This window comes from Myotis myotis, unplaced genomic scaffold, assembly GCF_014108235.1.
Source record: "Myotis myotis isolate mMyoMyo1 unplaced genomic scaffold, mMyoMyo1.p scaffold_m19_p_12, whole genome shotgun sequence".
Lineage (NCBI taxonomy): Eukaryota > Metazoa > Chordata > Mammalia > Chiroptera > Vespertilionidae > Myotis > Myotis myotis.
This window is the reverse complement of record NW_023416316.1, coordinates 72255415-72282848: the sequence shown is the minus strand read 5'-3', so window position 1 is coordinate 72282848 and position 27434 is coordinate 72255415. Positions and strand designations below refer to the sequence as shown.

General features: G+C 53.4%; 1 protein-coding gene and 1 pseudogene across 3 annotated transcripts in view; one reads left to right on the top strand and one right to left on the bottom strand.

The window, feature by feature from the left end:
- LOC118667637 (aminopeptidase O (putative)) overlaps positions 1–27434 on the bottom strand; it is a 319523-nt gene that overhangs the window by 125466 nt on the left and 166623 nt on the right. For all 3 annotated transcript variants that reach the window (XR_004971349.1, XR_004971350.1, XM_036331403.1), the window contains exons 6-7: positions 16832–17021; positions 12129–12235 (exon numbers count right to left, since the gene is read on the bottom strand). Coding sequence is in view for 1 of the 3 variants with exons in the window: in XM_036331403.1 (XP_036187296.1) it covers positions 12129–12235; positions 16832–17021 (297 nt within the window). In the remaining 2 variants the exon portion in view is untranslated. The remainder of the gene's footprint in view (positions 1–12128; positions 12236–16831; positions 17022–27434) is intronic.
- LOC118667668 lies at positions 17231–19633 on the top strand (annotated as a pseudogene).

The following is a 27434-nucleotide window of genomic DNA, read 5'->3' as shown; positions in this document are numbered from 1 at the left end:
CCCGAGAGGGGCCGCTCCTCGAGGAAGCAGAGGCCGGGCAGGGAGTCCTCGGGCAGAGCTGGCGGCTGTCTGTCAGGGACACGGGAGGTGAAGCAAAATCACCTTTTCAGCCCTTTTGGAGCCTACTTCTCTATGACTTTAGAAGGCGAAGCAGCTGGAATCTGTGCAGGCAGCAGTGTTGGAAAGTAAAACAGTACTCATCCCCCACAGCTGTCCACGGGCCTGCCCGCGGCCTGGGCCTCATAAGTCAGCGCAAAGGATGATTTTGATTAAAAGAAAACAACAGCACAAAACCTAAACCCTGAGTTAATTAGAGGAACCCTCACTGAGTTTTATTCACATATATTTGGGGACAGGTTGAGCCTAAGAGCACAGGAGCCAAGCACTGCAGGGCGCTGCCTTCCGGGAGGGGTGCGGAAGGTGGAGGCACACCTGGTCCGCGTCCGCATCAGCCAGCGTCAAAGGGCCCCCCCCTCTCCTCAGGGCCAACGTGGTCATATAAACACAGGCTGCCTGCACACAGGAGAACAGAAGACCTGAACACTACAGGAAGCAAAAGTAGAAAAGATAAAAATGGGAAATTTTTTTGGTGCTGCATCAAAGCCCCATGACTTCATTCCAGAAAGAGGCAAATGGGACAAACACCAGCTTCCTTTTCCATGGGAGGCAAGAAGCACGTTGTGAATCCCAACAGTCTGTGCAGTGCTCTGTGCGGAGATCTGTGAGCCGAGATAAGGGAGCTCAGCTCACATGGGACTCAGAGCGGGGGCGGGGGGGGGGGCGCGGAGAGGGGGCTGTGGAGCTAAGGAAGGTCTTCTCTCCTCGCCTGAAGCCCCCCACACACGGGACAAGAGGCTGGGAGAGCAGCGCCCTCCTCTCGGTCCTGTGGGCAACTGTGTACTATTTCTGCTATTTTGTCTTATGATTAACACGCTGTCCACTAACAGGAAGTGTAAGCAAAAAGCCAGAAATGACCAAATGTCCAGTGGTTGACACATGGTTAGAAAGCTAGCTGTGAAGCATTCTCATCCTGGGATATTCTGCATCATTTTAAGAAAACAGACCGACGTGTGTCTGTGACAGAACAATACCCGGGATTGTATTATTAGGAGGAAAGTGGATTTTAACATGTTAGCAGGGTATTCTTCTTTCATGTCTTTGCAGCAGGTCCAGACAAATACTTGTAACCACTTCTGTCAGCCATTCTGGGTCAAAACCATTGGCCCAAACACAAACTTAAATGGGGCAGGAGGGTGGGCAGGCGAAGACTCTGTAGAACAAAGTGGAAGTAGGATTACCTGAGAACCCTGCACGGCCCGCGAATGCTTCTGAAAGTGAGCCTGACGCCGGCGAGCCAGGACTGTGATGTACAATGTTAGGACTGCTGAGTGCACGGCACAGCCTTAGAGGAAGGGCAAAGTGAGAGGGAACCATGATGGACAGGCTTAAGCATGTGAATTATTTTTTTAGAAAACTCTAACAAGTGCTATAGTGAATCGGTGCGACACAGGGCAGCAATACAGAAGTATGCACATCCTATGTAATAAAAGCCTAGGCGGCATCACGCACAATGTTGCCACAAGGTGGCCGGCAGGGGAGGGCAGTTGGGGGGGGACCAGGCCGGCAGGGGAGCAGTTAGGTGACAATCAGGCTGGCAGGAGAGCAGTTAGGGGGCGATCAGGCTGGCAGGCAGAAGTGGTTAGGGGCGATCAGGCAGGCAGGCAGGCAAGTGGTTAGGAGTCAGCAGTCCTGGATTGTGAGAGGGATGTCTGACTGCCCATTTAGGCCCGATCCGACATCCCCCAAGGGATCCCAGACTGAAGAGGGTGCAGGCCAGGCTGAGGGACACCCCCCACCCCCCGTGCACAAATTTTCATGCACTGGGCCTCTAGTATACTTATAAAATCTTTATTTTCAGAAAGATTCACAAGACAATGCTAGCAGTGACATCTTAGATAGGAATCAGTGGTGGGGATAGGATTTGATACCTTTCTAAACTGTTATAATTTTCCTGTGAAATATTTTTATTGAAAAAAAATTATGGCTAACTAAGCAGTGATTATAAACTGATTTATATCTCATGTTTTTCTATATGAAAAAACCATACTAAATGTTATTGCAAAGTTGTAACACCATGTACAGTAAAAGTATGTAATTAGGGGCCTCCCGAGGAGAAGTCTATTCCTCCCCTAGAAATACCTGCGTGATGAGTAACCAGGGAATGGCCCAGAAGAATGAACAGGGAGGGTTATTTGAGTTCAGCTGTTCAGGACGTGTCTGTGGTCTCTGCTGGCTGAAAGCAGTGGGAGCGGAGGGTGTCCCTCAGCAGGAAACAGGAACCCGGTGGGCAGCGCCGGGGGTGGAGCTGGCCTTCGGGGCAGGAAAGGGCGGGGTCTGCTTCTGGCTGGCTGAGAGCCCCAAGGTTTTTCAGAAAATGCTGCAGAGGCTAGCACCTCCTGTCACGAAAGGACAGAAACGTCTACACAGCTAGCCAGCATGTGCAGTTCAAACGTAAAAGCCACGGAAGGAGGTGGAGGGGACCCCAGTCTGGTGTGCAGGGTGGAGGGCAGGAATTCCCAGACGGACGTGGTCGCTTTAGAAGCTGCACAGGCCATGGCTGGAGCTCAGGGAAGAGCTTTTTCTTCTCAGGCTGTGGTCAGAGTCTGCTCAGAAGCCAGGGACGCTGTGGAGGGCAGCACCCGAGGGGACAGGGTGGCCTCACACAGAGATTAGACCAGAAGTGAGGAGAGGAGAAGGATCTTGTGTGTCTTAGAAACATTGCTCACGTAACTCTTACCTCAGGCTATCAGTTTGAGCATCTTTGTTTAACATTCAAGATTTTGGGGGGTTTGTTTTTGCTTTTAATCCCATTCTTCTCATTTGTAAACTAGAGGCCCAGTGCACAGATTTGTGCACCAGTGGAGTCCCTCGGCCTGGCCTGTGGGGATGGGGCCGAAACGGGCTCTCTGACATCCCCCAAGGGGTCCCAGATTGTGAGAGGGTGCAGGCTAGGCTGAGGGACCCCACTGGTGCTGAGGGACCCCACCGGTGTATGACTGGGGCTGGGGAGAGACTGCGGAAGGGCTCCAGGGCATGTCCGGCCCATCTCACCCAGTCCCAATCAGGGTTGATTGGGCTGGCCGGCTGGCCGGGGAGGGATCGCAGGAGGTTGGCCAGCCAGGGAGAGTCCGCGCGAGGGCTCCAGGGCATGTCCGGCCCGTCTCGCCCATTCCCGATCAGCCAGACCCCAGCAGCAAGCTAACCTACCGATGGAGTGCCTACCCCCCTGGTAGTCAGTGTGCATCATAGCGACTGGTTGAACGAACAGTCAGACACTTAGCATATTAGTCTTTTATTATATAGGACAAGCATTCTTGTACCTACAAAGAATGTCCTTCTTTAAAAAAAATATTTTTTAATTGATTTCAGAGAGAGAAATAGAAACATCAATGATGAAAGAGAATCATGGATCATCTGACTCCTTCACGCCCCCACAACCCTGGCATGTGCCCAAACTGGGAATTGAACCATGACCTCCTCATTCATAGGTTGATACTCAACCACTGAGCCACACCAGCCAGCCCAAAAAATGTCCTTTTAATTTCTTAGTAAAATTAACTTTTTGAACACACTAGCCAATCGTGTTTGTCAGGAGGAAAGGTGGGTGCTTCTAGGCTCTGGTTGGTAAAGGGATGGGCATAGGGGCCTCCGCGGTGGCCAGGGGAGGGTGGCAGCAGTAAAAGACATGGCTGGCGGGCTCAGAGCCCGGGGAGAGGAGGACAGGCCGGTGAGGAACCCAGACAGCTGGGAGGGAGACGGCTGACTGTAGGGCTGCGTCCTGTGTGCTCTGTTGCGTCTGGGGCAACAGTAACTGGAGCCAGAGGGCCTAGAGGGCAGTATCTAACACGTACTCAGTGTTTACTATTGGCCCAACCATAGGGAATTGACAGCACTCAGCCATGTTGGATGCACCGATCCAACCGCATCCAAGTTCTGAGTGATCTGCACGTATTCCCCACAGGCACCCCTCACCCTCACCCGCAGAGGAACAGGAGCTCGGCGCCTGGGAAACTCTGCAAGGCCACGCAGCTTATGGTGGAGTCAGAACGGGCTCCCGCCCAGCAGCTGGGTGCCAGGCAGGCCATCTGAACGCACACCCTCTCTGGGCTGGCACTGAAGACCGCGGGCTCTGGGAGAGGTCAGGCCTGCGTCCTCTGGGGATGTTTCTCTAACACGAGGCAGATCAGCCAGGCCTCGCTTCAGAAGCGCTGGGTTCCTGCCCTGTGAAATCTCACAAAGCCACAGGTCCAGCCGGTTCCCTGTGGTCGCTCCTTCCCTCCATCACGTCCCGGAAGCCCCAGCGAGGTCTGAGCAGCCCGAATGGAGGCCCGTCGGCACCTGAGGCCAGCCCAGGGGTCTCGGGCTCTTCCAGACTCAGGTCTGGTACCCAAAACAGCCCCCTACGTCCACCTGCCTCTAGACTCAGTCTCTGATCACGTGTCAGGCCAAGTCGGGGTACTCTCCCCAGAGCTCCATTTTATGACGTCATTCTTAGAACTGAGAGAAGCTCCCGCTGCCTGCACAGCCACGGCCCATGGAACTCCACTGTGCAGCCTGGCCCTCCTGTCTCGCTCCGTCTCACGGGTTCTCCATGGCCGTCCTCTCCTGGAAACCCGTTCTCATTCACTGCCCATTTCCACCATCGATTCACCACGAACGCCTGCCAGGCTTGGCTCTGGGTTCCCTGCCCTCCGCCTCCGCCCCGGGCTCAGTGCTCTTCCTCCTCACCACCCCAGCTCAAGCCTCACAGCTTCCCAGCGGCCCTTTCTGACAAGCCCACCAGCATTAAGCTCTAGCTTCTCAGAACTCTGAGGACACAGCCGGGGATCTGTCTACGTTTTGTGATCAATATTTCAACTCTTCGAACAATACATAAAGCACCTCAGACAGAGACCGCGCTGCACACAACATCCACTGCTGCCACAGTGTCGAGGGCCCCTCAGTGCCACGCCCCGTGGCCCTCAGCGGTAAGGAAGACACAGTCCCTCGCTTCGAAAAGCTGGGTCAGAGGAGAGATGCGTCAGCTCAGACGCAGACGTGCTGTTTTTGTAGGTTAAAAATGGATGAATGCTGGCAACTTAGTATTGTCTCATTCTAAAGATAACTATCCACGAACGTAGCAAGATCAGGATGGAGAAGCGCAGAGCCTAGGCTGGAGGAGGGTCCCAGCCTCTCCCGCCGGGGCGGGCGGGCCTGGCCGTTTGGAAGGCAGGGGGATGTGGGCTGAGTCGTGATAACTTGGAGCTGCACAGCAGGGAGGAGCATCCTAAAGACACCATGAGGAAAGGCAAGGAGGTAGGAAAGAACAGGCAGACAGGAGGTGTTAGGGCTGAATTATATTTCTCCACAATGTTTATGTCGCAGTCCTCAGCCCAACACCCCAAATGCTGCTGCCCTGCGGACAGGGCCTGTGACGGGGTAGCTAAGCGAGAACAAGCCAGTGGTTTGGGCCGTAATCCAATCTGCTTGGTGTCCTTACATAAGAGGAGATTAGTGCGGAGGGAGAGGTAGCGGGGTGCTCACACGGAGAGAAGGCCGCTGGAGGGCACGGCGGGCAGGCAGCCTTCTGCAAGCCAAGGCGCGAGGCTTCAGAAGAAACCAAACCCGCCGGGACCTTGACCTGGGACGGCTAGCCTCTGGAGCTATAGGGACACACATTTCTGTTGTTTAGGCCACATACCTGTCTGCGGTATTTTGTTTGCCAGCCCTGGCAACCCCATGCAATAAGGTTCTATGAACCCTTTGGGGTGGCTGGAGGGGGAAGCAAAGAGAAGAAACTGAAAAAAACAAAACCAACAGGTAGGAGGGATGGGGTGGGGGACCTTGACTACTTCCTATATTAAGAAGCGTGGCTTTTCCTGGAGATGAGGGGAAACTTTTGGAGGGTTTTCAGCAAGGAGGTGGCAGAATCATAAGCTGTTTTAGGTGGAGCTGCCAGTGGAGGTGCGGAAGGTGGATTTGATGGGAAAGATTAAATGTAGGAAACAATGTGGAGGCTGCTGGACTGCTGCATGCGAGCCATCGGGTCCTAAGCAGAGAGCCAGTCGTGTGAGGGGCGGGGACTTGAGGAATCGTATGAGGTGAGTTCACAGTGATGGCATCAGCCCTCCCTGGGGAGGGGAGGGGATGGGAGGGGATGGGAGGGGAGGGGATGGGAGGGGAGGGGAGGGAAGGGGAGGGAAAAGGACAGCTGGATGACCCCCAGGTTTCTACTATGAGTCCTCACTAGAGGAGGTGAGCAGATGGGATGGGAAGAGGGGATTACTAGTGTGCGATACTTGTGATGATGCCAAACGGGCAGGTAAGCATCACATCTGATCTTTAAGAGAGAGCTGGGCTGGGCTGGCCATTTGGGAGCCTCCAGCACAGACAGGCGGTGTGGCCAGCAGTGCCCCTGACCGACTTGTATCCTGGGGACTTATATCACCCGTGTGCACACGAGCTCTTGGCGTGTTCTCCATGACTGTCAGCTGAGGCCCTCGGGTTGCCCGAGGCTGCTTTGCCTGGGAACACTCGAGCCAGCAGTGCCTGGGAACGTGCCTCTCTCCAGGGGCAAGGGTCACACACTCCGAGCCCCTTGCCCCGACGGGGATGCCTCCAGAGCAATCCCAGTGACTCACTTGTTGTCCTGACACCCAGCGGCCTCCTTCCCCCTCGGCCCCACTCCCCTTTCCATGTTCTCCTCCTGGGAATACTTCCTCATAATCTCTTTCATGAGTCTTGTCTGAGGGTCTATCTGGGAACCCCACCTAACTCAGGGGTGTGAATGAGACCACCCCATCAGGATACACAGCCAAGAGGAGACCTCCGGGGACACCAACTCTGGACAGGCAGGCAGACAGGCAGGCAGACAGCAGACGGCCAAGGAGACGGAGAAAGGATGGCAGAGGGGGACAAGGAGAACCAGGGAGGGGCTGCCTGACAGCCAGGTGGCAGAAATCCCCAGAAAGCAAGAGCCATCACTGGTACCAAACAACACAGAGGGGCCCAATAAAACAGGAATTACAATGAGTTACAGAATCTTGTGCTCACAGGGCACAGTGACCTCAGGAAAAGGTTCCCTAGGCTCGTGGCCCCAGTCTCTGTCCACAGTGATGCATCCTCACTTGTGTACACAGACCCTCCATTCCTTCCCTTCTCTTCTTCCTCAGGGACAGTGGGTTTTAAATACAGACATACATTTAAATTCCAGTTTCGCCTCTAGAGTTAGAGCTGTATTTGTAACTAATAGCAGGCTGGCACTCGGGCATCTGGGAGGTCAGGGGAGGTGTGGACGCTAAGGCATTTATAGACTCAAAGGGCCAGCAGGCCAATGGCTGTTTCCCCTGTGGGGCAGGAGGCAAAGGGGGAGGGAGAGTTGGGCCAGTGGCAACTGAGGGAAGGCTGCGGGGAGCCCTGAGGCCTCAGGCTGGAGGAGCCTGAGCCTGAGCTGGGGGTGGGCATGTAACAGCAACAGGAGGCCGTGAAGGGCGGCGCTCCTCCCTGAGGCAGGCCTGAGGGCCACGATGGACGTGGTTCCACACCTGGGTGGGAAAAGACTGCCATGTTCTTGAGAAAAACTTTAGAGGTGAAAACGTCATGCATATTATATTAGAGAAGGTTCACACATGGACTTTTAAAAAAATCCTCCCCTGAGGACATGTTTTTACTTATTTAGAGACAGAGGAAGGGAGAGGGATAGGAATGTTCCAACCCACTGGCCCCTGGCAGGGCCGCCCACAGGTCCCAGTGCCCAGCGTCACGGAACAGAGAGCTCGGGCGTGTGCGGGCCACAGAGCTCGGGGCGCACGCTTCATTTTGGCCATAACAGAGCGACACACTCGGGCTCCTGCTATACGGGCACCTTGGTGGGCAGGGCTGAGGCACTCGGGAGGGAGGGCAGGCGCCTCCTTCCCCTAGGACTTCAGGGCCGGAGGTGGCAGCAGCTGGAGGAGCTGCATCAGACTGGGGGCTGGTCATCGAGTGCCTCCTCAACGTGATATATTTTAACGTTTTTCTCAGCACGAGCGTGACTTTAACAATGAATCCAGAAAAAAGGGGGCATGATAATAAATCACAATAAAAACCAACAGAGATTTCTTCTGACCCCGCCACTATAGCTCTGCCATCCACCAGCCCGTCAGAGCTCCGACGGACAGCACTTAGAGAGGCCAGCGTCCAGCCGGGCCCTGGGGACAGGCAGCCAGGCAGCGGAGCCTTTAGAAGCCCCCACTTCCCGATCTTCCCCAGCGGAGTCAGGATGCCTCCCTGGCTGAGGGTGGGGTGACGACGGAGGGAGTGAGGAGGTGGCGGCCAGGCAGGGGAGAGCAGGACAGGATGAGGTCAGCCCAGCCAGGGCTGAGGGAGCATGAGGGAGAGTCTGCAGAGAGCCGCTGGGGTCTTGCCTACGGGAAAGGCATCTTTAATAATTAACGGAGGAGAAAAGGCACAGAGTCAGCAATGTGACCCCTGGCATTTTGAAAGTCTGAGCAAATGGCCACGCCTCCACAGCCTGCAGTCACAGTGCAGGCGCCCCAGCCAAGGCAGGCTGAGGAGGCTGGGAGCGCCTGAAACTCCTGCAACAAGGTAACTCACCGCCACGCCGACCCAGGACACAGCTGCTGAGACCCACAGCTCACCACTGGGTACGTGGAAGGCAGGAACGGATACCAGTTCCTATCAGTGACTGAAGTTAGCAGGTCAGCGCCAAACAGAATTTTAGTTTTTCTCTTCTCGCGTTGCTAGCACTCCAGTATCTAACCAACACAATGTTGCTTTCTCCCCCCCTCCCCTCACCCTCCCATGCTCCTGCCCATAGCTATGCGCTCATGTGTACAAAGACAAAGATGCTTGGTCCAAGGCTACTTTTTTTTTTATGCTGACCTTCATGTCCTCCCTCAGTTCAAGATACAGGGATATTTTTATTTCCACACAAGGAAAGTGACATCGAGTTCCTTGACGGCAGGGAGATGGTCCAGGGAAGGACAGCTGTGCTGGCTTTGCCCCTCATTCAGTCTTTCTGAGCCCGAGCCACCCCAGCGAGCCCAGAGCCTGAGAGGCGCGGCAGTGAGGCGGAAGGAAAGCAAGGAGCCTGTGACACAGGCGCCGAGGGGAGGAAGTGTTGTTGGGAGGAGGTGGGCGGGTGGAAGGTGCTGCAGAGGTGGGGAGAAGCTCCCTCAGCACCTGGTAGCGTGGAGGAGCACATCAAGACAGAAATGAAGGCTGCTACCTTGTGCTCGGTCCATCATTTCAAGACCATGTGATATCTTAAATGAAAAAACAAGACAGCATCTTTGGTCCCTGTGTTGCTTAAGAGACTTCTTTACCAAGCTCTTATTTGTACAGTGAAACGAAACAAAGTCTGAGAACAGATGTTTACAATTCTGGTTCCCCCTGTCCCTTCAGTAACCTCTAGGGCAGTGATGGCGAACCTATGACACATGTGTCAGAGGTGACACGCGAACTCATTTTTTTGGTTGATTTTTCTTTGTTAAATGGCATTTAAATATATAAGACAAATATCAAAAATATAAATCTTTGTTTTACTATGGTTGCAAATATCAAAAAATTTCTATATGTGACACAGCACCAGAGTTAAGTTAGGGTTTTTCAAAATGCTGACACGCCGAGCTCAAAAGGTTCGCCATCACTGCTCTAGGTTCTCTGTGTCCATGGAAGGGTGGACTCTTAGCCTAAATTCAGGCAAACATAATTCCTGAATATGAAGGCAGAGAAAAATAAATGCCACCGTAAGCCTTCCAGTAAACAGATACATATAGCGTATTCTTCCTCCCGGCTCCATACAAGAAGGCAAAGCCCGTGGCCACCAGAGCTGGTCTGGCCACAGCGCCACGGAGATGAGGTCCCCTCACCGGTGCTGACCTCCCAGGGCACAGGCTGAGGGTTCGCAAGCCGGGCACTTGGGGAATGAAGAAGCTGAGTGGAGAGGTGACAGGGTTGGCACAGTTACCCGGGTGCACAGCCACCCCAAGCAAGCCTCTCTGACCTTCACAGCTTCCCCTCCAAGCACAGCTTCCCTACCAAGTCCACGTGCTGTCTCCCCTTCCGGACCACCCACTCACTCTCCTACCAACTCCAATCTGGCCCCGCTCTCCCCCACCCATGAATAAATGCATGCATGTCAAGACCACAGCATCGCTGTGTGGTCCCGTCCAAAGGTCACGTCTCTCCCTCCCTTTCACATGGCCTCAGCAGCATCCCACACCCACTCCCGCCTTCTTCACTCTTTCCTGGCTTCTGGTGTCTGAGTTTTCTCTACACTATCCCGCCCCCACCACCTGCCCCTGACCCCAACCTTCCTCCCAACCTCTTCTCTCACTTTCCTCTCTCCCTGGTGATTTCAAGGTGCTCAGATTTTAAAGTCTTTGTAGGCCAAAGGTTGGAATCTCTCCAATGAGCTCCTGACTTGTGGACCCACCGAGTTCTCAATATTGAACAGCTACTTGGGCATCCACCTGAATGCATGTGAAGCTGGAATCTTCATCCTTCCCTCCAAAGCCCGCCCCTCTCAGAGGCCGTGCCTGCTATCCCTCATTATCCATCAGCCACTCAGGCAAAAGCCTAGACATCATGCCAGCCACTCTCGTCCTCTTCTGCACAGTCCTTTCACCCAGACCTGCCAGGACGTGTGCAGACGTGTGCAAACAGGCCTGCTCCCTGCGCCCCCCACGCCACCACCGGGCGCTCCTGTGCAGACTACAGCCTTCCCTCCGCGAGCAGCCTACACTCCCCCCCCCCCCCCCAGCAGTCAGCACAGCAACAGGGCGCCTTCCCTGCTCAAGGCCCTTGGGGCAAGGCTCTGGGTCCGCTCCTGCCTGCTCTCCCTGACCTCCCTCTGTCCCTCTGCCCCCCTGCCCTCTGCACCAGCATGCCACGCCCTTTCCTGCCTCAGGCCTTTGAGCCTCCCCCAGAGGCACGACCGACCCTTCACTAGAAATCACTGGGCTCCCTCTGCCCCACTTCTCAGCACCTGCAACCTGCTGTGCACGTGGCAGGGTCCCCCTAAGGGGAAGCTTCCTGAGGGCTGGGCCCTGTCCATGTGGGTGGAGCCACCCACCAGCCCAGTGAATAGAGGCGAGGGTCGCTGGTGGGCTCGGCTCTCCTGACCATGCAGGAGTCGGAGCTGAGGGCAGCCCTGAGCTTCGAGCAGGCGTTCACAGCAAAGGGAAGCGCCAGCCTCCCGCTTTGGGCTGGCTCCACAGCTCCCTCCCACTTGGTCGTCACTGCGGAGCCGGAGCCGGGTGTTTACCTAAAATCAGCGAGAACACGCGGGCTTGGGGGCTGCCATCTAAGTGGGGACTCCTGGATGGCTGCCTTCCCACCTGTCTGACGGAGAATTCCAAAGGCTTGGCGCCCGCCCAGAGTGGGCAGGGTGAGAGCTTATGTTGCCTTAGCAACGCAGTGCTCCTGGGGCCTAGGCTGGAGGTTTCAGATAAATAACTATTCAGAGAAGTGAAGAAAACCAGCAAAGCAGAGAGGGACAAAAATGGCAAAAAGGCAAGAGGTAATCCTACAAGCCCCCAACAGTCTACAGACAGAACTCAGGAGCTGGGAGAGCGCTCCCTCCAGGCGTGGCCGCCCGCCCAGACGGATCCCAAACAAAAGCCCCCATTGACACAGACATCTGCTACCACTAAACACTTAGGAATCAATAATTTCCTACAGGGCTTTTTCCCTTTGGCTTTAAAGGGTTACTGCCTGCCAGGCTACCAAACCCAACCTTCCCCAAGTCCCCAGCCACCAGGTGAAGTGACTATTAGAACTTCAAAGGAAGAATTTGGTCCCGGAAATGGCCTTATGCTCGTTTTTTTCCTGAAGAGAGACACCAGGAAAATGTCAGAGGCAAGTCCAAATCCACACCCTGAAACACTTGAAGCATAACAATCCCATCCTGGGGGATCACATGCCGGGGAGGATGACTAACCTGGCCCGATTTAATTAAAAAGGAAACACAGCAGATTTGATGCAAGGCCTACACGTGTGTGGAAGGGAAGGAGGCCGGGGAGGGGGAAGGAAGCGCGGGGGAGGGGGAGGAGGGAGGGGGAGGCGGAGGGATCCGCGGGGCTTACCTCAGCACCTGCAGCTGCTCGGGCGAGTTCCGCGACTCATCCTGAAGGCGCCGCCAGCGCAGGCTTGCCCGCAGCTCCTGCTGCTCCTGGGCCTCGTGGGGGGCCAGCTGCTTAAGCCACAGACACAAACACACGTGCACAAAACACCGTCAGTGTTGCCCTTGCGCAAGCTCAGAGCCGCCTGGGCGGCAGCGGCTTTATTTCAGGGAAGGTGGCAAAGGAGGCCTCCTGCTGCCCCTGCGCCCCATCGAACAGGTCAGGAGCCCAGGGCCTCTTAGGCGCTGGAGGAAGAACCAGCCGTTCCCTGTCTGGCTGCCTGTTCGGGAGGCACCCCTGGTCCAGGAACCCACCCTGCCCTGGAGAGAGCAGGCTTCCCTCGGGGCCGTTTTCACTGGGATGCCATTCAGCCCTTTCCTGCTTTGTGTCTCTGCACGGGGTGGGGAAGGTCCCCAGCCCCCAGTTTTGTTAAGGGCTGTTTACTGTGGAGCCTGCTAATGCAACCCAGATGGTTCTGTTTGCTTATAACCAGGACAGTGCAGGCCTGCGCACTGTGTCGGGGGGAGGCCTGCACCTGCCCTGCTGGTCCCTCAGCCTTTCACTCCTGTACCTCCTTAAGGGAGGCAGCAAAACCTCCCCTAGGGAGGGACTAGGTCAGTACCTGGACGCATTTCCGGAAATAAAAGGTCTCTAAGGGTTCATTCAACAGACATTTGCAGAGTCTCTGCTAGGCCCCGGGGATATCAGGACACAGCCCCTACCCCATGGAGTCTGGCGGGTGCAGGGGGTAAAGGGGGGGTGGAATAAGAACACCCCCTGAAGGAAGAAGCCAAATGCCTCCTGGCCAACCAGGGGGGTAGGAGGCTTTCCTCGGAGGGTGGTAGGGCCTGAGCTGGTCTCCAGGGAAAGCAGGAGTCCGGCCCCAAGCAGGAATGGCAGGAAGAGAGAAGGCTCTGGGGGCTGGAAAGAGCCTGATGTGTTTAGGGAACGGCAGGGACGTGGTCCAGCGAGGAAGGGGCTGCATCGGAGAGGGCAGGTGCCAAACAGTCAGCAGAGGCCAGATGATCTACAGCAAGCATGTCAAACTTGCAGCCCAGGGGCTGCATGCGGCCCACAACAAATATTTTTGCGGCCCAGCCAATATAACGGTATGTAAGAAACGTTTTAATAAAAAATTCCTAACTTAATTGTTACAATATCCTGTTATACATAATTATTAATAACGAACTACAACATTCGCTAATAACTGATTACTATAATCATGTTGCATTCATTTCCCTTACGCGCCTTATGCGCAGGCGCACCACTTCTCTCCACTAATACTAGCAGCGAATATTCTAGCAGCCGATGGCCACGTCATACGTCTTGGACTGACTTGTTTGGTGTGTGCAACAGGAAATATTTCGCTTTTGGAGAACAAGAAAAATAGGTTTATTTGCGTTATGCTTATTAATTTGTGCAGTTATTCAGTGTCTGGTAAGTTAATGTTCAAGAAAAAAATATTAATTTTTATTAAAATGTTCTATTATTTTATGTTAACGATGACTCATTTATTTCAGCACCTGCAATCAGCTGTATTCAGCATGTCTCTATCGAAATAAACCTACATTTCTATGAAAATGGAAGCTTTTGTTTTTTTGCGGCCCACATTAACTTAAACCTTGGTTATTTGGCCCGTGTTAGCCTTTGAGTTTGACATGCTTGACCTACAGACTTTGTATGTCCTGTTGTTATGGACTGAGTTATGTTCCCTCCCCCCAAATTCATAAGTGGAACTCTAACCCCACATGTGACTGTATTGGAAATGGGGCTGTTAAAGAGGTAGATAAGGATGAGAAGGCCCTGGAGGCGGGGCCCTAGTTCCATAGGACTGGCGTCCTTCTGAGAAGGGAAGAGACACCAGCACGGCTCTCTCCACAGTAGCACCAACGGCACCGTGAGCAGGTGGCCGTCACCAGCCAGGCAGAGGTCAGGCCTGTCAGCACCCTGATCTTGGACTTCCAGCCTCTAAAACTAAGAAAACGGGTCTGTTCCAGCCTCTAGTCTGTGATGTGCTGTCCTGGCTGCAGGCTGCTTAAGACCCCCGTGAGAGTTAGACTTTATCCAGGCTGATGACAAGTGTGCGGTCCAATCTGGCATCCGACTCAACTCACTTGTCCCCGCAGAATGCCACTCGGAGCGGAAGGCGGACTTCCGTCTCCTTGCCCAGGGATTTCACACCCCCCACTCTGCCACGCTTGCCTGTGCGACCTCACTCGCTCCTCACCGGGGGACCCTACTGCTGCCTGGGAGCCCGGGAGGTGGCCCACCTGCCCTGCCCTGAGCACCCTCTCCCGCCGGGAAGGCCTGCTATGGGCACTTGTCAGGGACCAGCACCAGCTGTCTCACTCACCCTTCAACGGAAGGGGTCAGAGTGATGGACGTGCTGGGGAAATATTTCCAAACTCGGTGCTAGATTGGCCACTCTGCCTCGGGGGTCGTGCTTTCCCAGATGGATGGAGTTACTGCATCACCGGAAGGGGCTGAGCTGGGCTGCCCTCACGCCAGGCCAGGGGCAGGGGAGGGACAGAGCAGCCTCAGCTCCTCCTTTCCTGTTGAGCTGGCGACAGCAGTCACCCCCTGAGACAGGACTGCGCGATCTGCTCACCTGGCCTGCCCACCTTTGGGCTGCACAGTGTGTGGTGATTACCTCTCTTTTGTAAATACTTTCTTCTTCCTTCCCCTGTGTGCTTTTATTATCACCTCAACTAGGCTCTGCCCTCTTCCAGAGCAGGGCTGTGTCCTACTCTCCATTCTCCCTGCAGATCAGCACCGGCGCACAGGGAAGGGGTGCAGCTGAGAGTTGCAGCCAGGCCAGGTTTGTGCTGTGTTGGCGGAGAGGAGAGGCGTTCAGGGCAGTAAGGAGTTCCCGCAGGGGAAGGGTGGCGGGGAGTGCTCCCTGGGGATGCCGAAGACAGAAGGACAGAGAAATCCTCATCTGATGCCTGAAATATACCCGCAATTACCAAGAGTAGCACAACTCTGAATGACTGCCTCAGCATGGAAGCACACTTATATGAAACCTATTTAGCCTTGGCCGAACGCCTACTATGTGTCAGGCACTGTGCTGGGCTCATTTACACATTATGCTAGTCAACCTGCAGGGTAAGCACCCTCATACCCATTCTACAGATGGGGAAACTAAGGCTCAGGGAGGCTGGCGAGCAGCAGAGCTGGGATTCCAAGCCTGGTCAGACTTGGAATGCAGCCACTTTCCCCTCATCTGCCCTGTTGGCCCCTCTTCCTGGGACTCTGGCAGGGGACGCAGATGTGCACACTGCCAGCACCACAGGGGTGGAAGGTTGAGCAAGACACAGCCCTGCTCTGAATGAGGTCGCAGTCTGCTGTGAGGAAGGGAGGAAGAAGAAGAAAGTGGGGAAAGAGAGGTGAGTTAATATAGGGTGTCCCAAAATTCACACAAGAAGTAATTTTGATAGAAAACACAGGTTTATAATTAAAAATTGTAAATTTTTTATTGATTCATAAAGTATACAGTATAGGGTTATGTATGGAATAGCACATCGGGTAAATGGCCTCCACGGCTTTGCTGGCACATATGCAAAGACGTGGTCTTCATTGGTCTTCATTGTCCCTGCTCTTGGCCATCATTGGTACTTGGTAATGCTTATCAAATTGAATGGATTGAAATCAAAGGGCAACAGATATTAGACTCTGATTCAATAAACCAAGCAAAATTAGGCTTTTATTTTTTGTTGTTGTTGCTGTTAATGCTCACGCAAAATTCAAATCTTGCGTGAATTTTGGGACACCCTATACGAACACTCGAGCGTCTGTAGTTCCTAGAAGATAGAGCCATCAGGCCGGGCCACCCAGAGAACGTGACCCTGAGCCCGTCCGCGAGAAACAAATGGGATTCCAACATGAGAAGGAATCTGAACGAAGGCATACAGGTGTGCACAATCGTGGGAACTTAGGAAATGGAAGGGGTGGAAATGGAAGGGGAAGAAAAGGGACCAAATATTGGACACTAGAAAGGAAGCAGGAAGTAGATTCGCTGCCATGTCCTCCTTGGAACTGGCGGCCAATTCTTCAAATGGTGGTCCTGGGAATATGCTGCCCAGGTCTGGCCTCTGGGTGTGTCAGTTTACATATTTCTTAAGTTAATAAATTTCACAGAAAAACCCAAATTTGTAACTTTCTCTAAAAAGACCAGGCGCCTAGGCTCTCTTGAGCCCTCCCTGCAGCATGACAGTGGTTAGGGCTGAGGACCAGTTCCCACCACTCCCTAATCTTTAACGCCAACCGCTTCACTCCTTCCTGGCCAGCAGGCATCTGAGATTCTGACGTCTGATTTAACTTTCAATCTCACTATTGAACAAAACACAGTCACTGTCGCCACCACCACAGCACAGAGGAGCTTGAGGAGCTGGCGCACGGCCTTTCCTGCAGGTCTTGGCTCACATGTCCCTGCTCTCCTAGCTGCCTTTCCTTCGCAGTGCTCCCTCCCTGACATGGGGAGGAGGATGCCGTCTCTCTCTCCTCTGGCTCTGTCCCCGCAGGTACAGGGACTGCCCCTCCATCATACAGCCCCCTCCCAGCTGCCAACTGCACCGTGAGCACTCGGTGCGTGTCTGTTGAATGAAGGAGTGACTGTGAACAGAACTTGACTCCAGGGAGTGACATGTGTGGGGTCATTGTAAACCTACCTGCTGTGCTTTGGCCCAGAATACATCTTCCAAGTGAGTGGCAAACCCTTCACTCAGCCACTCCTCCGTCCAGTCGCGGGCCCCGATGGCCAGGCCAAACCAGGCGTGAGCAATTTCATGGCAGAGCCGGGTCCCACAGAGGTGGCTCCCTCCGGCCAGGGTGCTCTGAGAGAGGAAGACGATGTGTGGGCTGTGGGTGATGGGGGAGAAAACAGAGTCTTGTTAGAGCCTGTCCTGGCGGCTGCCGGGCGGGCCCTCCGCCCAAGCCTGCTGTTATCGTGTGCATGCTCGGTCATGACCGAAGGGCCGAGCTCCGAGGCTCTGAGACACACACAAAGTGGCCGTTTACACTCCTGGCGGCGGTTCAGGGGCCGTGGGTGCCAAGCGGTTGTCTCCGCCATGGAACCCATCGCCTGTAGTAAGTACCCTGCACCCAGGTTCACACTGAAGACACTACGAGGCGATGGGAGCGTTTACTCAGGAACCTGGACAAGAAAGGGCAGGTGTGAGAACGCGCAGCCCGTGCTGTCAAGAGATGATCAAAGAAGGCCCTGCAGCCAAACCCCGCGGCTTCCAAGCAGACTGGGGAGTCATGCAGGGCAGGGAAGCCGGGAAGCAGGGAACCCAAAGTTTCCCTTTCAGACGGGCTGTTACCGCATTAACAAACTAGCAGGTGCCATGATGGGCGACTTTGCCAAGACACGCAGATAAAAGTGGAGTCTCTGTAAGGCAAAGACTGTAAGCGGTATCATCTCCTATCTTAGATGTTTACTTATTCACATGGCATAAAAAATCATGCAGAGAGAGAGAGAGAGAGAGAGAGGAAGGAATTAACCCACCCAGGTGTGCAAACGGCCCCAGGGCTGGCACCAGCCGGGGAGATTTATCTAATCTCATTTTCCATATTTTGTTTTGAAACTCAAAACACCACGATTAGAACTGCACACAAGAAATGCGAGGGAGGGAGGCTGGAGCGAGGAGGCCAGCAGAGCATCCCTGTGCTCCCACCTGCGGCAGCCCTCATTATCCACAGCTTGTTTACAGCCTTATTAATGAAGAGTTTGCTCTTTAACAAACCTCTCCTCCATCAGCTGAACAAAAACAGTTGTGAAACCTCCCAAATCAAGAAACCGTCCACACCGGTTTCTTCCTTCAAAAGCCATGGGTGGGTGAGCCATCATGTGGGCTCCACACAAGCCAGGACTGCTCAGCTCTGTCCTCCGCCCCCACGGCCACCAGGAGAGAACACCCCACCTGCGTTTCTCTTGCACAACATCACCCATTCAGCCCAGAGAGCACAACTGAAATCACGGAGTCGGGTGCCAAAACAGACAGCTTTTATGTGAAATAATAACAGGGCAGACACGCAGATGAAAAAGCGTCTGCCAGGCTCTCGCCAGAATCCACCAGAAACTCCAGATAATAAAAGTGCAGTGGGGGCATCTAGGACATGGGGCACCCATAGCAGTTCAGAGCACTGATTCTGAAAAAAATAGGGAAAAAGGAAGGGAGAAAGGGAGGGAGGGGAGAGGAAAGAAGGAAGCGGGGGGAGGAAGCAAGGAAGGGAAGGAGCGGGGGAGGAAGGAAGGGAAGGAGAGAACTGAGGACAGGAGCTGACAGCGTCCGCTGCACCCTGGCCCGTCAGTCGGTGAGCCCGGCTCCGGCATGTGCAGCGCTGCAGAGAGAAGCCACAGCCATGCACCAAGTAAATAACATTCCAGACATAACGCTGGCAGCACTTCACCCTCTGGGCTAAAACAAAACACAAGAAAGACCAGGCCTCACACAGGCTCACAGACAAGCCTGCATCCGGAGGGCCTGCTGGTAGACCCCGATGGTGCGGGTTACAGAGACGCTGGGCTGACCTGCGGGCTCCACGCAGGAAGGTTACCCAAGCCTAGGACTGTTCTGAAGAAAAGCCTGCCCTGTCCTGGTGACCCGCTCACTGCTTTGTCCCAGTGGGGAAGCCTCTCCAAGGCCCTTTATGCAAATATCAGGGTGGCCCGGCCTGAAGGCCTGCAGCTGTGTGGGCTTCTCCCTGCAGCAGTCTCCCCCTGCCCCCACCCCAAGACCTCCTTCCCACGGCCCGCAGCCTGGAGACATAGCCCTGGCTGGGGTGGCGGGTTGGCTCAGGACAGGCGCTGGCATTGCTGGGACCCCAGCTAAATTCCCCCGTGCCGTCCGTCCTTCGTCCTTTCTTCCCGGCGGGTCAGTGCACTGCCACTGTCCTCTGACAAGGACCGCAGCCTCTGGAGAGGAAGGAAGGCACTCCACTGGGCGTGAATGACCCTCCCGCCGTCAGTGGGAAAGCACGAGAAAAGGCACTTCCCAGCTGAGAACCAGACCCCAACGCCTCCTGCAGTGGAGTTTGCCCTCAGGTTGGGCTTTCCCTGTGGGGTGTTCTGAGGTTTTAGTTTCTTTTGAAGGAAATGGCTTCTTGCTTAAAACTAAATTAAAACACGGAGCGAGCTTCCTTCTCTCTCTCCCCCATCGAGGTGTGCACGTTCGCTTCTCCTTCACCACGTCTTCCCACAAGACTTTCAGGATCAAGAGGTTCCTGGCCAAGAAACAAGAGCACACTCGGCCCATCCCCAATAGATTCGGATGAAAACTGGTAATAAAATCAGGTACAACTCGAAGAGGAGACATTGGAGAAGAACCAAACTGGGCCTATGAGGAATCACACATGAGAGATGGCTCACATATTTATGCTGTATCCGGGTTGCCTGCACCCTTAAATGATTGAAAAGATGCTACTGTCTGGACAGTTGGGGCATTTTAATTGGAAGATTAATGAACTTGTGATTTTGCTCTGTTGATTTTCCCCCCCTGAAATAGAAGGTTGATTCAGTAATAAATGTGAGATCTTTTAAAAAAAAACAAAACAAAAAACACAGCGAGGTTTTGATAACCTTTCTCAAGGGTTGTTAACAAAATCCTATATAACAAAAGGCTAATATGCAAATCGGCTGAACAGCGGAACAACCAGTTGCTATGATGCACACTGACCACCAGGGAGCAGATGCTCAATGCAGGAGCTGCCCCCTGGTGGTCAGTGTGCTCCCATAGGGGGAGCGCTGCTCAGCCAGAAGCCGGGCTCAGGGCTGGTGAGCGCAGTGGCGGTGGCAGGAGCCTCTCCTGCCTCGGGGGCAGGCGGACATTCCCCGAGGGGTCCCGGACTGTGAGAGGGCGCAGGCTGGGCTGAGGGATCCCCTCCCCCGGTCCCCCAGAGTACGAATGTCGTATACCAGGACTCTAGTTCTGACATAAAAGCACCAATAGAATATTCTTTGAAAGAGAATTTCCTCCTCTCCTTTTAACCCTAAATATCAGAACTTCTCACAGTAAGTAGAATTTTTAAATTGCTTTTTTCAACAGTGAGTAAAGAAAAGTATAAAGCTCCTAAGTTCACCTCACGGAGTGATATTAAGTGTTCCTTTACCCAAAGGGAACCTACTTCATGCCTACCTTCCGAGCAGAAGGAATGGCTTAGAATTTTCTACGCCTACCTCAGCCTTGATTTATAAGTCTCACCCCTGGCTCCTCACGCACCCGAGTTCTCAGCATCTATTCATGGCCCTAATCAGCCACAGCTCATCCGTCTTCAGGCTGACAGGGCCCGGTTGAAAACCGGTTGCCTTTTTTCTTTCTTTTCCCCCCTGAAAGGGCCTGTGTCAACTGCCTCTAAAAATGCCAAATTGTCGATTCATCATCATTACAGAGGATGAAGGTAATCACTAGAATAACCCTTTTTTTTTCTATCACAGAATTTATCATTTTTCCCAAATAAGAGATGGCCAGGGAAATATTTTCAACTCGCAGAAAGCGCCAGCCCTCTCGCTTGTGTTCTCCATCACGTTCTCTGTGGCTACACGTGGTGGGGGAGGGCCCAGGGGCAGAGCGGCTGCAGGCGGCACGTGTTCTCATCCCGCCCCGGAGACCACCAGCGGCGCTGCCTCCCCACAAGCCCCTTCTAAACGATGCCCCTCCGAGATGACAGATATCATTTTTGGTTTCTTAAGACTGTTCCTGAAAGCTGCCTCCCCCACCCCCCCGCCCCCCAGATGAGAAGGCTGTGTGGGTTCATTTAAAAGATGCTTCGACCAGAAAGGGGCGGCTGCAGCCCTGGGGAGGGTTCGGTCTGGAGGAGATGGGGAATTTCACCGGACCCTAAGCAGGGGCTGGCTGGGCGTGAGGTCTGCTGTGTCCAGGGAGACATGACCAGCGTGGGCCATCTTGCTGCTCAGCACTTACAGGCTGTGGTGGGTCCCAGAGGACAGGAAATGGCTTTTGGTTTAGGACAAGAAGAGCCCTGGGCCACCCCTCCCATCATACTGGAGCCGGTACCCCTCCGCTCAGGAGCAGAGTCACTGTTATACAGTCCCTGCGACATGCGGCCAGGACACAGACTCATCATCAAGCTTGAACTTCTTGTGGGTTCAGAGTTTTTCTCAATTTCAATGGCACATGAAGCCCATGTCCCATCACTAATGATTAGAGAAAGGAAGGAAAACCAAAAAACGTGGAGACGGAGGCTCCTTTCCCTCCAGAGTCAACCTGGATAGTTCTAAGGGTCTCATGGCTCTGAGAGCAACCGCTGCAGGCACGACTCCATTCCGCGCTCATTTAATCTGGACGCCTGAAGAGCAGGCTCCCAGCGCCTGGGGCAACCTGAACGGGGGGGGGGGGGGGGGGGGCAAATGCCCTTCCCCTCCCTTGGGTTCAGAACAGGTTTCCTCTTTTCTTCACGGGGTGTGGCATGAAACCTGACAGCACCTAGCCCAGTGGTTCTCAACCTTGGCTGCACATTAGAATCACCTGGGAATCTCTTTAAAACGCTGATTTCTGGGCCTCATCCTCAGGAAATTGTTTTTTGTGATGGGGTGGGGCCACAACATTAGTAACAAAGAAACAGAATTTCCGGAGGATGAGGCCCAGAAACCAGGATTTTGAAAAGATTCCCAGGTGATTCTAATGTGCAGCCAAGGTTGAGAACCACTGACCTAACCAAATGCCGGTCCGCCCCTGCATCTCCGCCCCCTCCCCTGGAGAGTCTGATGGTGGGCATGCATCCCTTGTCCGGAGGCAGAGGCCTGGCGTGGGGGACCTGGCAGGGCCCCTGCGCCCTCTGCTCTCTGACTGCTCTGGAGGACTGGTCACCTTCATGTGCCCATCTGGCATCTGTGGTGGCCACAGAGTTGGTCTTTACACTGCAGCCTTAGGAGATGGAATGTTCCTTTGTGGAAACCAGTTCTGAAAACGTGAGGAAAACTTACTACACCTGATCAACATGGGGATTTAGGTTTGAGAGAACACGGTAACAGTAGTTAGTGTAAGTTTTTCTTTGAAAATCCTGAGTAGCAAATAGGCAGCGCATTACTACTCATCTGCCTGAGTGAACGTTGGGTTAGAACGCCAGTGTGACTGCAGCAGAGAGTGGCTGCAGGAGCCCCGGCTCCACTCACAGGCTCCAACCAATCCCGCCCTCCCCCTAAAGACTCACACTGTCCAAGAGACTGCGCTAGGCACTGAATTTTACACCATCTCATTTAGCCCACCCATGACCTCAGGAGATAGATTTTATCATCGCCACTTTACAGATGGTGAGAAGTGAGGCACAGCGAGGTTAGTAATCAGCTCAAGATCACGCAGCTGACAACTAAAGGAACCAGTACTTTAACTCACGCAATCTTGACCCTGAAGCTTTACTCAGACCCACTCTGCAGGGCTCACTGGGTTTAGACCTGTGGCTCCACCCCTCTATGGCAGCTGCTGCCCATGGTGGGGGGGGGGGGGGCATTGCTTCCCAGGAGCTCCGCCTTCAGAGTCCCCCCACCCCCCAAGGGAAGCCACCAGCCATGGCCTCGGACCTCTGTTCCTTAAAGCCACACCACAGCCGGAGCTGGCTGGAGGTTACCAGGCCTTTGATCAGCAAAGCTTTGGCCTCCTCCCGATGAGAAGGCAGGTGGGGTGAGGGTCTGGAAAACCGAGACCACCTTTGGAAGAGCAGTGGGCACTTGATTTCTGCACCCCCAGGCAACTTGTCCACAGCCCTCAGCCCTGCGTGCCACTTGGAGGCGGCGCTAGCACCGAATTATTAGGTGTTGGCTGCACCTCGCTGGCTGCCCTGCCTGAGGAAGGTGGTGGGTGGTTATGCTCATCTAAAAGCTGAATAAAGCTGCAAGTGGATGTCTCAGGTTTTACAGCTAAAGCATCAGAGGGGAAAAACAGTACCTGATTGGATTTTCAACTTGATAGGGACTCCTTTCTCTCTAAGGCAGTGGTTCTCAACCTTGGCTGCACATTAGAATCACCTGGGAATTTTTTTAAAATCCTGGTTTCTGGGCCTCATCCTCCGGAAATTCTGTTTCTTTGTTACTAATGTTGTGGCCTCACCCCATCACAAAGAAACAGAATTTCCGGAGGATGAGGCCCAGAAATCAGGATTTTAAAAAGATTCCCAGGTGATTCTAATGTGCAGCCAAGGTTGAGAACCATTGCTAAGGGGCCTATTCAGCCCACGCAGTCTGGATTCTCACAGTATAGAACCAAGAAACAATGCTTTGTTTTGTTTTGAAGTTGCTGAGCACTCTGGGGGTTTGGACAGCAGGGACACACCGTACCCACACTCTGTGAGCACTATTGGCTGTAGCTGCGCATGTCCCCCGAGTCACCACTGCCTCTCCCATGACGAGAGCTGTGCGCTTCCTGCAGGATCTGGAGGACTCCTGGCGAATGGTTGCCCTTGAAAACCTGCTGGCGGCCCCCCCGAAGCACCTGGATGACAAAATGTGACGCTCTCCATTCCCTCAGCCCACTGCTGTCCTCCCAGCCAGGGCGATGACGTCTACTCCCATAACAGGAGCTAATAAAATCAGCCTCCTCTGTGATACAGGGAAAAATCTTCATTTAATAAAATAATGAGTTTTGCTCCACTCCCAGAACAGCAATCAAGTGGCACGACGGAGAACCACAACAGCTCACCCCGCTGGTTGCTGCTGTGTGTCCAGGTCTGCCGGGTGTGGCCCTGTGGGAGCTAGGAACGTTGCTTCACGAAGGGGCACATGGGGCAGCTTGCACTGCCCTCCGTAAGATGGGGTGGTTCGGAGGCTCCTTTGAAACACAGTGCATGCACTCTCCAGATCCACCAGTTGTTTTCCCATGTTCCCCGTCTAGAGAAAATAAAAGTTCCCCAAAAGCACTCAGACAGTTAACTGGGGAGGGGGCATCGGTCGCTTCCACAGCTGAGAGCACCCGCCCACGTGGAGTGTGGCGCTCTGGGAATCTTAACACACCAACTGAATCTGAATTGCAATCGGACAACAAATACTTTTTCAGTGTCTGCTCCTGTGAAACACAGTTAATGAAGCTGCTGTAATGATCATAACCTGCATGCCTTTTTCCATACGAACAACTATAAAGCCACTTTTGCCTGTTGCTGTATTTGCTAAACCTGGAAATTCTACCTGGGGGGGGGGGGGGGGCTTGTTAAACAGATTGCTGGGCCGCCACCTCCAGACACTCTGACTGGTAGGCCTGAGTGGCACCTGAGAATCCGCCTTTCGACGCAGGTCCCAGGTGAGGCTGATGGTGCTGGTCCAGAGAGCCACGGATCTTCACTGTGGTGGCTGCATAGCATTAACTTAAAAAACAAAAAGCCATTGCCAAAGTTTATAAGTGGGAAGATTTTACCTAGAAATCCAGATTTTCAAATCACATTGAAAATCTGAAAATCTGGCCATCCTAGGCCCACAATCCCATGTAGCAGCTTAGCTGAGTGGCTGCTGGCCCTTTTAGATGGGCTCAGCTCTCTACCACTCTCTCCTGTCTCCTCGCCACTGGCTGAGTCCACATGTCATTTACAACCACGTGCGTGCTCACTCCCCCTTTCCTCTCGCAGGATTCAGAGAAAAGTGAAATCCCGTCTCCATCACCAGTAGGCAGAGAAAACCAAGCTTTTCACAGAGGATGCTCTGCCCAATCGGCTCATTTATTTTTGCAACCTGACCCCTCATAAGCATTTGGATTTGATTTGCTTAGTTTTCCTTATGAAAAATTCTACTATCAGCCTTGTTTGTGGCTGTAAAATGGTTTAGCAAACTATTTTTAACTGGAGAGGGCAAAGACATACGTTTCAGCCTAGTTCAAGTCAGTCACTAGAAATTCCACATCACCAAGCGTAGAATTAATTAGGTTTATTGTATTTTTGAAATCCAAACACAGTTTCAATTATTACTTGCTACTCATGGCTTATAATGAAGGCAGAGCTTGTTAGCTCAGCAAACAACTGGCAAGTCTGTTTCAAGTGTAAACAGAAGGCAAATGCATGAACTAAACGAATGAATTCACCGATTGTGCTCCCTGGGCTGTAAAGAAGCATTCAGCGGCCACAGTCTGTATCACCCACCACCTTTGTTCACAGGGCACGCCTGCTCCAGCTTTCTTTATGGGGCAGAGACCTTCCGAGGGGGTCTCTGACAACGTAAATTCTCCGAATTTTTGGAAGTGCTCATCTGCATCAGTAAGTGCCTTTAAGGATAAGGGATCACCTGGCCCCGGGGGGTACATAGAACACTGTGCTGTTAACAGTAGCCATTTAATCTCGATTTGTGACTCATGAACAGACCGACCAGCAAGCTTGTGGAGATGAAGGGACAAGACTGCCCATATTCCCAGGGTGGTCCTACAGAGCATGGGACAGATGGTCATTCTCAGAGGTATTCAACTTAACAGCATTCCCCTTTAAGAGGTAATAAACCGCACCAGGAACAAAAATAAACAAACAAAAGGTTTTGCTCTCCAAAGTCTCCTGGTTTTAACAACCTTTTGTTTAAAATGACCAGCCCTGCATTTCTTCTCCCCAAATGGAATGCATCAGGTTTATGGCTAGCTGTGGTTAAACCCCACTTCTCTGCACGCTTCCCTGGACTTGCCATTCTTGGATGTGTTCACCAGGGTGCGAGGGTGGGGGAGGATCACAGGAGTTCCTCTCCTTCTGGAAAATTCCTAGCTCCATGTCCCCATTCCTCGGTGGCTGCCATCTTGTGACTGGAAAGGCACCTGGCTCCCTCTGGAATGTATTTGGCTGCAAGTCACAGAAGAGACAGCTAACGCCGGCACATGCGAGGAGGCTTGCTTTTTTTCTTTCTTCTAACAAGGCCCCTGGAGCAGCGGTTCTCAACCTGTGGGTCGCGACCCCTTTGGCGGTCGAACGACCCTTTCACAGGGGTCGCCTAAGACCATCCTGCATATCAGATATTTACATTACGATTCATCACAGTAGCAACATGACAGTTATGAAGTAGCAACGAAAATAATGTCATGGTTGGGTCACAGCATGAGGAACTGTATTTAAAGGGCCAGAAGGTTGAGAATCACTGCTCTGGAGGAAGGGGTTGATTCAGCGACTGAGCAATGCAGTCAGCGCTCTAGGGCTTTCTACCTCCCCACTCTGCATTTCCTAGCACGTCCACTCTTGTCCTCATGCTTGCCACCTGATGGCCACATGTTGGCCACCACAGTTCCAGGATCACCTTCATGGTCAACATAGCAAATGAGAGGGGGAGGGGTGCTGTGCCGGCAACTACTATCCCTTTTATCAGGAAAGCAAAACTTTTCATGGAAAGCCTATAGCATGCTTCCACTTGGTTCCCCCCCCACTCCCGCCCCTGGTTCCCCCAGCAACCCCTCCCCCCCCCAACTCCCTTAGCATGGCTCCTTCTGATTCTCCAGGGAAGAGAGAGGAAGGGTTTGCCTAAGGGTGTCGGGCTCATGGCCCACCGTTAGCTACAGCAATCCAGCAGAATAATCCTCTTCTTCGGAAATATTAGTCATATTAGTCATTCCTTGTCATCGTTTAGAATGCAAATGCTCTCGGAAGGGAAACATTAGCAATGCATCCACGATATTGTTCTAAACAGGAGGCATCTGAGCACAGGGCCTGAGGGTGGGCAAGTACGGGGAAGTCAAACACACAGTCTTTCTATTTCCTAACCTCCATGGATGCTGGCTGGCTTCTGGACTTCCCTTTTACCTTCTTACAGTGCACGGAAGACCAAACCCTAGAGAAGCTACAGGCAGGACGAGGCTGAGTGGCTTTAGGGGCTCGGGCTTTGGACCCCTGGCTCCCTCACTTAGCACTGCATCACTGCAGCAGTTTCCTTTGCAGCTGCAACAAATTACCACACACTTAGTAGCTTAAAACAACACAAATTTATCATTTTTCAGTTCTGCAGGTCAGACGCCTGACACGGGTCGCACTGGGTGAAAATCTATGCTGTTAGCAGCCAGGCCCCCGTGTGTCAGGTGGGAGGCGCCGGAAGGGGCACGGGCCTTCCTGAGTGTTGGCCACGCTCTGTTCCCTGGTCACTGATGTGCATTTTGTGGACATCAGACGACACACATGCACTTCCCTGCACGTGCTCTGCTTCGTAGAAAAGCTGAAAACAAACCCACAAACAAGTATTCTGGGAGGTCTCCATTTCTGCCTGGAGGAATCAAGGCAAAGATTAAGCCAGAGCCCCATCCATAGGGACCGAAGCGAGGCCAGAGACTGGGCAGCCTGCCCCACAGCCCTTCAAGTTGAATGTAGTTGAGGCCAGTT